Source organism: Salmo salar, chromosome 03, assembly GCF_965601325.2.
Source record: "Salmo salar chromosome 03, fSalSal1, whole genome shotgun sequence".
Lineage (NCBI taxonomy): Eukaryota > Metazoa > Chordata > Actinopteri > Salmoniformes > Salmonidae > Salmo > Salmo salar.
In genome coordinates, this window is record NC_138293.1 from 97,828,954 (window position 1) to 97,841,253 (window position 12,300).

At 50.8% G+C, this 12,300-nt stretch overlaps 1 protein-coding gene across 2 annotated transcripts in view; it reads right to left on the minus strand.

Moving 5' to 3' along the window:
- The window catches only part of LOC106596082 (casein kinase I), an 89,652-nt gene that overhangs the window by 20,925 nt on the left and 56,427 nt on the right, over positions 1 to 12,300 (minus strand). For both annotated transcript variants that reach the window (XM_045715859.2, XM_045715858.2), the window contains exons 4-8: positions 11,831 to 12,059; positions 10,462 to 10,632; positions 9,960 to 10,108; positions 9,349 to 9,526; positions 123 to 232 (exon numbers count right to left, since the gene is read on the minus strand). In XM_045715859.2, the coding sequence (XP_045571815.1) occupies positions 123 to 232; positions 9,349 to 9,526; positions 9,960 to 10,108; positions 10,462 to 10,632; positions 11,831 to 12,059 (837 nt within the window). The remainder of the gene's footprint in view (positions 1 to 122; positions 233 to 9,348; positions 9,527 to 9,959; positions 10,109 to 10,461; positions 10,633 to 11,830; positions 12,060 to 12,300) is intronic.

Genomic DNA, 12,300 nt, shown 5'->3' on the forward strand with positions numbered 1-12,300 from the left:
CAGACCTGTGAGAAGTGTGTGAGTCTCACCTGTGAGGTGGAAATACGGGGTGTTGTGTATGTGTGTGTGTGTGTGTGTGTGTGTGTGTGTGTGTGTGTCTAACCTGTGGGTTGTGTCATTACCTGTGAGGTGGACATGCGTGAGTCCTGTCGTCCAGTCAGGTCTGAGGAGGAGATGTTGACAGGAGCTCCACGGTGAAGACGCATGCTGACCTTCCTCTCTCGCTCCATACCTGGAATAGAGGACAGATACCTAGGGTTAGAGAGACCTCCATACCTGGAATAGAGGACAGATACCTGGGGTTAGAGAGACCTCCATACCTGGGATAGAGGACAGATACCTGGGGTTAGAGAGAGAGAGACCTCCATACCTGGGATAGAGGACAGATACCTGGGGTTAGAGAGAGAGACCTCCATACCTGGGATAGAGGACAGATACCTGGGGTTAGAGAGAGAGACCTCCATACCTGGGATAGAGGACAGATACCTGGGGTTAGAGAGACCTCCATACCTGGATAGAGGACAGATACCTGGGGTTAGAGAGAGAGAGACCTCCATACCTGGGATAGAGGACAGATACCTGGGATAGAGGACAGATACCTGGGGTTAGAGAGACATCCATACCTGGGATAGAGGACAGATACCTGGGGTTAGAGAGAGAGAGACCTCCATACCTGGGATAGAGGACAGATACCTGGGGTTAGAGAGACCTCCATACCTGGGATAGAGGACAGATACCTGGGGTTAGAGAGAGAGACCTCCATACCTGGGATAGAGGACAGATACCTGGGGTTAGAGAGAGAGAGACCTCCATACCTGGGATAGAGGACAGATACCTGGGGTTAGAGAGAGAGAGACCTCCATACCTGGGATAGAGGACAGATACCTGGGATAGAGGACAGATACCTGGGGTTAGAGAGACCTCCATACCTGGGATAGAGGACAGATACCTGGGGTTAGAGAGAGAGAGACCTCCATACCTGGGATAGAGGACAGATACCTGGGGTTAGAGAGAGAGACCTCCATACCTGGGATAGAGGACAGATACCTGGGGTTAGAGAGAGAGACCTCCATACCTGGGATAGAGGACAGATACCTGGGATAGAGGACAGATACCTGGGGTTAGAGAGAGAGACTTCCATACCTGGGATAGAGGACAGATACCTGGGATAGAGGACAGATACCTGGGGTTAGAGAGAGAGACCTCCATACCTGGGATAGAGGACAGATACCTGGGGTTAGAGAGAGAGAGACCTCCATACCTGGGATAGAGGACAGATACCTGGGGTTAGAGAGACCTCCATACCTGGGATAGAGGACAGATACCTGGGGTTAGAGAGAGAGAGACCTCCATACCTGGGATAGAGGACAGATACCTGGGATAGAGGACAGATACCTGGGGTTAGAGAGACATCCATACCTGGGATAGAGGACAGATACCTGGGGTTAGAGAGAGAGAGACCTCCATACCTGGGATAGAGGACAGATACCTGGGGTTAGAGAGACCTCCATACCTGGGATAGAGGACAGATACCTGGGGTTAGAGAGAGAGACCTCCATACCTGGGATAGAGGACAGATACCTGGGGTTAGAGAGAGAGAGACCTCCATACCTGGGATAGAGGACAGATACCTGGGGTTAGAGAGAGAGAGACCTCCATACCTGGGATAGAGGACAGATACCTGGGATAGAGGACAGATACCTGGGATAGAGGACAGATACCTGGGGTTAGAGAGAGAGACCTCCATACCTGGGATAGAGGACAGATACCTGGGGTTAGAGAGAGAGACCTCCATACCTGGGATAGAGGACAGATACCTGGGGTTAGAGAGAGAGAGACCTCCATACCTGGGATAGAGGACAGATACCTGGGATAGAGGACAGATACCTGGGGTTAGAGAGACCTCCATACCTGGGATAGAGGACAGATACCTGGGGTTAGAGAGAGAGACCTCCATACCTGGGATAGAGGACAGATACCTGGGGTTAGAGAGACCTCCATACCTGGGATAGAGGACAGATACCTGGGGTTAGAGAGAGAGACCTCCATACCTGGGATAGAGGACAGATACCTGGGATAGAGGACAGATACCTGGGATAGAGAGAGAGACTTCCATACCTGGGATAGAGGACAGATACCTGGGATAGAGGACAGATACCTGGGGTTAGAGAGAGAGACTTCCATACCTGGGATAGAGGACAGATACCTGGGATAGAGGACAGATACCTGGGGTTAGAGAGAGAGACCTCCATACCTGGGATAGAGGACAGATACCTGGGGTTAGAGAGAGAGAGACCTCCATACCTGGGATAGAGGACAGATACCTGGGGTTAGAGAGAGAGAGACCTCCATACCTGGGATAGAGGACAGATACCTGGGGTTAGAGAGAGAGACCTCCATACCTGGGATAGAGGACAGATACCTGGGGTTAGAGAGAGAGACCTCCACACCTGGGATAGAGGACAGATACCTGGGGTTAGAGAGAGAGACCTCCACACCTGGGATAGAGGACAGATACCTGGGGTTAGAGAGAGAGACCTCCATACCTGGGATAGAGGACAGATACCTGGGATAGAGGACAGATACCTGGGATAGAGAGAGAGACTTCCATACCTGGGATAGAGGACAGATACCTGGGGTTAGAGAGAGAGATACCTGGGGTTAGAGAGAGAGACTTCCATACCTGGGATAGAGGACAGATACCTGGGATAGAGGACAGATACCTGGGGTTAGAGAGAGAGACCTCCATACCTGGGATAGAGGACAGATACCTGGGATAGAGGACAGATACCTGGGATAGAGAGAGAGACTTCCATACCTGGGATAGAGGACAGATACCTGGGATAGAGGACAGATACCTGGGGTTAGAGAGAGAGACCTCCATACCTGGGATAGAGGACAGATACCTGGGGTTAGAGAGACCTCCATACCTGGGATAGAGGACAGATACCTGGGGTTAGAGAGAGAGACCTCCATACCAGGGATAGAGGACAGATACCTGGGGTTAGAGAGAGAGACCTCCATACCTGGGATAGAGGACAGATACCTGGGGTTAGAGAGAGAGACCTCCATACCTGGGATAGAGGACAGATACCTGGGGTTAGAGAGAGAGACCTCCATACCAGGGATAGAGGACAGATACCTGGGGTTAGAGAGAGAGACCTCCATACCTGGGATAGAGGACAGATACCTGGGGTTAGAGAGAGAGACCTCCATACCTGGGATAGAGGACAGATACCTGGGGTTAGAGAGAGAGACCTCCATACCTGGGATAGAGGACAGATACCTGGGATAGAGGACAGATACCTGGGGTTAGAGAGAGAGACTTCCATACCTGGGATAGAGGACAGATACCTGGGATAGAGGACAGATACCTGGGGTTAGAGCGAGAGACCTCCATACCTGGGATAGAGGACAGATACCTGGGGTTAGAGAGAGAGACCTCCATACCTGGGATAGAGGACAGATACCTGGGGTTAGAGAGAGAGACCTCCATACCTGGGATAGAGGACAGATACATGGGGTTAGAGAGAGAGAGACCTCCATACCTGGGATAGAGGACAGATACCTGGGATAGAGGACAGATACCTGGGGTTAGAGAGAGAGACCTCCATACCTGGGATAGAGGACAGATACCTGGGATAGAGGACAGATACCTGGGATAGAGGACAGATACCTGGGGTTAGAGAGAGAGACCTCCATACCTGGGATAGAGGACAGATACCTGGGATAGAGGACAGATACCTGGGATAGAGGACAGATACCTGGGGTTAGAGAGAGAGACCTCCATACCTGGGATAGAGGACAGATACCTGGGGTTAGAGAGAGAGACCTCCATACCTGGGATAGAGGACAGATACCTGGGGTTAGAGAGACCTCTATACCTGGGATAGAGGACAGATACCTGGGGTTAGAGAGAGAGAGACCTCCATACCTGGGATAGAGGACAGATACCTGGGGTTAGAGAGAGAGACCTCCATACCTGGGATAGAGGACAGATACCTGGGGTTAGAGAGAGAGACCTCCATACCTGGGATAGAGGACAGATACCTGGGGTTAGAGAGAGAGACCTCCATACCTGGGATAGAGGACAGATACCTGGGGTTAGAGAGACCTCTATACCTGGGATAGAGGACAGATACCTGGGGTTAGAGAGAGAGACCTCCATACCTGGGATAGAGGACAGATACCTGGGGTTAGAGAGACCTCCATACCTGGGATAGAGGACAGATACCTGGGGTTAGAGAGAGAGACCTCCATACCTGGGATAGAGGACAGATACCTGGGGTTAGAGAGAGAGAGACCTCCATACCTGGGATAGAGGACAGATACCTGGGGTTAGAGAGAGAGAGACCTCCATACCTGGGATAGAGGACAGATACCTGGGATAGAGGACAGATACCTGGGGTTAGAGAGACCTCCATACCTGGGATAGAGGACAGATACCTGGGGTTAGAGAGAGAGAGACCTCCATACCTGGGATAGAGGACAGATACCTGGGGTTAGAGAGAGAGACCTCCATACCTGGGATAGAGGACAGATACCTGGGGTTAGAGAGAGAGACCTCCATACCTGGGATAGAGGACAGATACCTGGGATAGAGGACAGATACCTGGGGTTAGAGAGAGAGACTTCCATACCTGGGATAGAGGACAGATACCTGGGATAGAGGACAGATACCTGGGGTTAGAGAGAGAGACCTCCATACCTGGGATAGAGGACAGATACCTGGGGTTAGAGAGAGAGACATCCATACCTGGGATAGAGGACAGATACCTGAGGTTAGAGAGAGAGAGACCTCCATACCTGGGATAGAGGACAGATACCTGGGATAGAGGACAGATACCTGGGGTTAGAGAGACCTCCATACCTGGGATAGAGGACAGATACCTGGGGTTAGAGAGAGAGACCTCCATACCTGGGATAGAGGACAGATACCTGGGGTTAGAGAGACCTCCATACCTGGGATAGAGGACAGATACCTGGGGTTAGAGAGAGAGACCTCCATACCTGGGATAGAGGACAGATACCTGGGATAGAGGACAGATACCTGGGATAGAGAGAGAGACTTCCATACCTGGGATAGAGGACAGATACCTGGGATAGAGGACAGATACCTGGGGTTAGAGAGAGAGACTTCCATACCTGGGATAGAGGACAGATACCTGGGATAGAGGACAGATACCTGGGGTTAGAGAGAGAGACCTCCATACCTGGGATAGAGGACAGATACCTGGGGTTAGAGAGAGAGAGACCTCCATACCTGGGATAGAGGACAGATACCTGGGGTTAGAGAGAGAGAGACCTCCATACCTGGGATAGAGGACAGATACCTGGGGTTAGAGAGAGAGAGACCTCCATACCTGGGATAGAGGACAGATACCTGGGGTTAGAGAGAGAGACCTCCATACCTGGGATAGAGGACAGATACCTGGGGTTAGAGAGAGAGACCTCCACACCTGGGATAGAGGACAGATACCTGGGGTTAGAGAGAGAGACCTCCACACCTGGGATAGAGGACAGATACCTGGGGATAGAGAGAGAGACTTCCATACCTGGGATAGAGGACAGATACCTGGGGTTAGAGAGAGAGATACCTGGGGTTAGAGAGAGAGACTTCCATACCTGGGATAGAGGACAGATACCTGGGATAGAGGACAGATACCTGGGGTTAGAGAGAGAGACCTCCATACCTGGGATAGAGGACAGATACCTGGGATAGAGGACAGATACCTGGGATAGAGAGAGAGACTTCCATACCTGGGATAGAGGACAGATACCTGGGATAGAGGACAGATACCTGGGGTTAGAGAGAGAGACCTCCATACCTGGGATAGAGGACAGATACCTGGGGTTAGAGAGACCTCCATACCTGGGATAGAGGACAGATACCTGGGGTTAGAGAGAGAGACCTCCATACCAGGGATAGAGGACAGATACCTGGGGTTAGAGAGAGAGACCTCCATACCTGGGATAGAGGACAGATACCTGGGGTTAGAGAGAGAGACCTCCATACCTGGGATAGAGGACAGATACCTGGGGTTAGAGAGAGAGACCTCCATACCAGGGATAGAGGACAGATACCTGGGGTTAGAGAGAGAGACCTCCATACCTGGGATAGAGGACAGATACCTGGGGTTAGAGAGAGAGACCTCCATACCTGGGATAGAGGACAGATACCTGGGGTTAGAGAGAGAGACCTCCATACCTGGGATAGAGGACAGATACCTGGGATAGAGGACAGATACCTGGGATAGAGGACAGATACCTGGGGTTAGAGAGAGAGACTTCCATACCTGGGATAGAGGACAGATACCTGGGATAGAGGACAGATACCTGGGGTTAGAGCGAGAGACCTCCATACCTGGGATAGAGGACAGATACCTGGGGTTAGAGAGAGAGACCTCCATACCTGGGATAGAGGACAGATACCTGGGGTTAGAGAGAGAGACCTCCATACCTGGGATAGAGGACAGATACCTGGGGTTAGAGAGAGAGACCTCCATACCTGGGATAGAGGACAGATACCTGGGGTTAGAGAGAGAGACCTCCATACCTGGGATAGAGGACAGATACCTGGGGTTAGAGAGAGAGACCTCCATACCTGGGATAGAGGACAGATACCTGGGGTTAGAGAGAGACCTCCATACCTGGGATAGAGGACAGATACCTGGGGTTAGAGAGAGAGACCTCCATACCTGGGATAGAGGACAGATACCTGGGGTTAGAGAGAGAGACCTCCATACCTGGGATAGAGGACAGATACCTGGGGTTAGAGAGAGAGACCTCCATACCTGGGATAGAGGACAGATACCTGGGGTTAGAGAGAGAGACCTCCATACCTGGGATAGAGGACAGATACCTGGGGTTAGAGAGACCTCTATACCTGGGATAGAGGACAGATACCTGGGGTTAGAGAGAGAGACCTCCATACCTGGGATAGAGGACAGATACCTGGGGTTAGAGAGACCTCCATACCTGGGATAGAGGACAGATACCTGGGGTTAGAGAGAGAGACCTCCATACCTGGAATAGAGGACAGATACCTGGGGTTAGAGAGAGAGACCTCCATACCTGGGATAGAGGACAGATACCTGGGATAGAGGACAGATACCTGGGGTTAGAGAGAGAGAGACCTCCATACCTGGGATAGAGGACAGATACCTGGGGTTAGAGAGAGAGAGACCTCCATACCTGGGATAGAGGACAGATACCTGGGGTTAGAGAGAGAGACCTCCATACCTGGGATAGAGGACAGATACCTGGGGTTAGAGAGAGAGACCTCCATACCTGGGATAGAGGACAGATACCTGGGATAGAGGACAGATACCTGGGGTTAGAGAGAGAGACCTCCATACCTGGGATAGAGGACAGATACCTGGGATAGAGGACAGATACCTGGGGTTAGAGAGAGAGACCTCCATACCTGGGATAGAGGACAGATACCTGGGGTTAGAGAGAGAGACATCCATACCTGGGATAGAGGACAGATACCTGGGGTTAGAGAGAGAGAGACCTCCATACCTGGGATAGAGGACAGATACCTGGGATAGAGGACAGATACCTGGGGTTAGAGAGACCTCCATACCTGGGATAGAGGACAGATACCTGGGGTTAGAGAGAGAGACCTCCATACCTGGGATAGAGGACAGATACCTGGGGTTAGAGAGACCTCCATACCTGGGATAGAGGACAGATACCTGGGGTTAGAGAGAGAGACCTCCATACCTGGGATAGAGGACAGATACCTGGGATAGAGGACAGATACCTGGGGTTAGAGAGAGAGACTTCCATACCTGGGATAGAGGACAGATACCTGGGATAGAGGACAGATACCTGGGGTTAGAGAGAGAGACTTCCATACCTGGGATAGAGGACAGATACCTGGTATAGAGGACAGATACCTGGGGTTAGAGAGAGAGACCTCCATACCTGGGATAGAGGACAGATACCTGGGGTTAGAGAGAGAGAGACCTCCATACCTGGGATAGAGGACAGATACCTGGGATAGAGGACAGATACCTGGGGTTAGAGAGAGAGACTTCCATACCTGGGATAGAGGACAGATACCTGGGGTTAGAGAGAGAGACCTCCATACCTGGGATAGAGGACAGATACCTGGGGTTAGAGAGAGAGAGACCTCCATACCTGGGATAGAGGACAGATACCTGGGATAGAGGACAGATACCTGGGGTTAGAGAGAGAGACCTCCATACCTGGGATAGAGGACAGATACCTGGGGTTAGAGAGAGAGACCTCCATACCTGGGATAGAGGACATATACCTGGGGTTAGAGAGACCTCTATACCTGGGATAGAGGACAGATACCTGGGGTTAGAGAGAGAGACCTCCATACCTGGGATAGAGGACATATACCTGGGGTTAGAGAGACCTCTATACCTGGGATAGAGGACAGATACCTGGGGTTAGAGAGACCTCCATACCTGGGATAGAGGACAGATACCTGGGGTTAGAGAGAGAGAGACCTCCATACCTGGGATAGAGGACAGATACCTGGGGTTAGAGAGAGAGAGACCTCCATACCTGGGATAGAGGACAGATACCTGGGATAGAGGACAGATACCTGGGGTTAGTGAGAGAGACCTCCATACCTGGGATAGAGGACAGATACCTGGGGTTAGAGAGAGAGACCTCCATACCTGGGATAGAGGACAGATACCTGGGGTTAGAGAGAGAGACATCCATACCTGGGATAGAGGACAGATACCTGGGGTTAGAGAGAGAGAGACCTCCATACCTGGGATAGAGGACAGATACCTGGGATAGAGGACAGATACCTGGGGTTAGAGAGACCTCCATACCTGGGATAGAGGACAGATACCTGGGGTTAGAGAGAGAGACCTCCATACCTGGGATAGAGGACAGATACCTGGGGTTAGAGAGACCTCCATACCTGGGATAGAGGACAGATACCGGGGTGGGGGCCCCCCTGGGTGGGCAGACCGGGGAGAGAGACCTCCATACCTGGGATAGAGGACAGATACCTGCGATAGAGGACAGATACCTGGGATAGAGAGAGAGACTTCCATACCTGGGATAGAGGACAGATACCTGGGATAGAGGACAGATACCTGGGGTTAGAGAGAGAGACTTCCATACCTGGGATAGAGGACAGATACCTGGGATAGAGGACAGATACCTGGGGTTAGAGAGAGAGACCTCCATACCTGGGATAGAGGACAGATACCTGGGATAGAGGACAGATACCTGGGGTTAGAGAGAGAGACCTCCATACCTGGGATAGAGGACAGATACCTGGGGTTAGAGAGAGAGACCTCCATACCTGGCGATCAACCTTTATTTAACCAATTCAGTGTTTTCACTAACCTGTGTGTGAGGTGGGTGTAAGGGGTGCGGGTGCGGCTGCGTCCTGTGCTCCTCTGGGTCGTCCGGAGGCGGAGGGGATCCCTCTGGCCCCTGCAGGGGCCCTGGCCTGTCCCTGTCTCAGTCTGTCCTCACCGGCTCTCCTCTCCCTCTCTGCATCCTCCGCTGCCCTGTTGGCGCCCTGTACACACAGAGACATACAACACCATGGAGACAACAGTTACACTGTCCCACCTCCCAACCCTTCACTATCACAACAACAACACTATGGGATCTTATTGACCAGGAATTTGCTTAATCAGCATTCAAAATGGCTGCCGTTGCCAGGGACACCACTGCTATTCGTAGACCAACAAAATGGCCACCTTGGACATTCCATTACTATGTCTCAATTACCTCTCCTTCCTCCTAAAGTGTGCACTGGTTCACATCACTGACTTACAGTGGAAACTCCCACTAGCCCATGTCTCCACCAATCCCAACAGTTTTCAGATTTGTTGGAAGTAGTGAACGAGTGTACGCTTCAGGAGAAAGGAGATATTGTGATGAAAAGATTCCAGTCCGGGTCAATGTAATGAAGGGGATGAATCAGACGTAGCAGAGATGTTCCTCACAAACTTGAGCATGTTCCAGTCGAAGACGTAGTCGTAGGAGAAGCCCTGTCTGTGGAACAGGTTCCTGAACAGCTGTCTGAGGTAAGAGTAGTCTGGCTTGTCATCGAACCGCAGAGAACGGCAGAAGTTCAGGTACGTGGCAAACTCAGCTGAGAGGAGAAAGGAGAGGATGGGTCAAGATACATATTATACAACTGGATTTCTAAAGAGCTGTATGTTGAATAAAATGCCTGAATGTGAATCCTCTAGTCTCCAAGACAACAAGACATACACTACAAACAGATCGTCTGAATCTGATCAGCTTTCTTCCTGGTTAGGTCACATGCTCAGGAAAAACTCCTAACCCTATCCATCACACTATGGACCACAGAAGAGCTATCCACTTTCAAAGACTGGGAGTGGAAATTCTATATGAACAAGGATCTACTATGCAAAAACGACCTGTTTTGACTTGAGAAACCCCTTCAACTTCCAGCCACAGACAGGTCTTTCAACTACTCACATGGGTATCCTTTACAGAGGACCTCGATGGGGGTAGACATCTTCTTCTCACTGATGCGTTCGTACTTCTGTCTCTTAGTGGCAGCCTTCAGGCCCTGCCAGGGCAGACTGCCCAGGTTGAAGTACATCAGGACATAGCCAAGAGACTCCAGGTCATCACGACGAGACTGCTCTGTAGAGAGAGAAGAGAGGGAGAGAGGGTCAGAGTGTTTGTGTTGTGTACCTGTTCCCTGGTGTGTGTAACTAGTGTATGTGTTTCTTTAAATATATTGCCAAAAGTATGTGGACATGTCGAACATCTCATTCCAAAATCATGGGTATTCATATGGAGTTGGTCCCCCTTTGCTGCTATAACAGCCTCCACTCTTCTGGGAAGGCTTTCTACTAGATGTTGGAACATTGCTGAGGGGACTTGCTTCTATTCAGCTACAAGGGCATGAGTGATGTTGGGTGATTAGGCCTGACTCGCAGTCAGCGTTCCAATTCAGGTGTTCGATGGGGTTGAGGTCAGGGCTCTGTGCAGGTCAGTCAAGTTCTTCCACACCAATCTACAAACCATTTCTGTATGGACCTCGCTTTGTGCACGGGGGGCATTGTCATGCTGAAACAGGAAAGGGCCCTTCCCCAAACTGTTCTCACAAAGCTGGAAGGACAGAATTGTCTAGAATGTAATTGTATGCTGTAGAGTTAAGATCTCCCTTCACTGTAACTAAGGGGCCCGAACCATGAAAAACAGCCCCAGACCATTATTCCTCCTCCACCAAACTTTACAGTTGGCACTATGCATTGGGGCAGGTAGCGTTCTCCTGGCATCCAAAAAACCCAGATTCATCCGTCGGATTGCCAGATGGTGCAGCATGATTCATCACTCCAGAGTACATCTTCAGCTGACGCTTGGCATTGCGCATGGTGATCTTAGGTTTGTGTGCGGCTGCTCGGCCATGGAAACTCATTTCACAAAGCTCCCGACGAACAGTTCTTGTGCTGACGTTGCTTCCAGAGGTAGTTTGGAACTTGGAAGTGTTCTGTTCTGTGAGCTTGTGTGGCCTACCTTCACGGTTGAGCCGTTGTTGCTCCTAGATGTTTCCACTTCACAATAACAGAACTTACAGTTGACCGGGACAGCTGTAGCAGGGCAGAAGTTTGACGAACTGACTAGTTGGAAAGGTGGCATCCTATGACGGTGCCACGTTAAATCACTGAGCTCTTCAGTAAGGCCATTCTACTGCCAATGTTTGTCTATGGAGATTGCATGGCTGTGTGCTCGATTTTATACACCTGTCAGCAACGGGTGTGGCTGAAAGTCGCCGAATCCACTAATTTGAAGGGGTGTCCACATACTTTTGTATATATAGTGTATATATTCCTACCGATTCCCAGGTGTGTGTTGATGGATGCGTAGCGTGCTGTGCCGGTCAGATTCTTGTTCTCGCGGTAGGGGATGTGCTGGTGTGTGCGGGCGTCACGGTACTTCTTGGCCAGGCCAAAGTCAATGATGTACACCAGGTTACCCTTCTTGCCCAGGCCCATCAGGAAGTTGTCTGGCTTCACGTCTCTGTGGATGAAGTTCTTAGAGTGGATGTACTCTATACGGCTGATCTGGAGAGGAGAGAGCTCGATCAATAACAGCTAGTCTGATCTGGAGAGGAGAGAGCTCGATCAATAACAGCTAGTCTGATCTGGAGAGGAGAGAGCTCGATCAATAACAGCTAGTCTGATCTGGAGAGGAGAGAGCTCGATTAATAACAGCTAGTCTGATCTGGAGAGGAGAGAGCTCGATCAATAACAGCTAGTCTGATCTGGAGAGGAGAGAGCTCGATCAATAACAGCTAGTCTGATC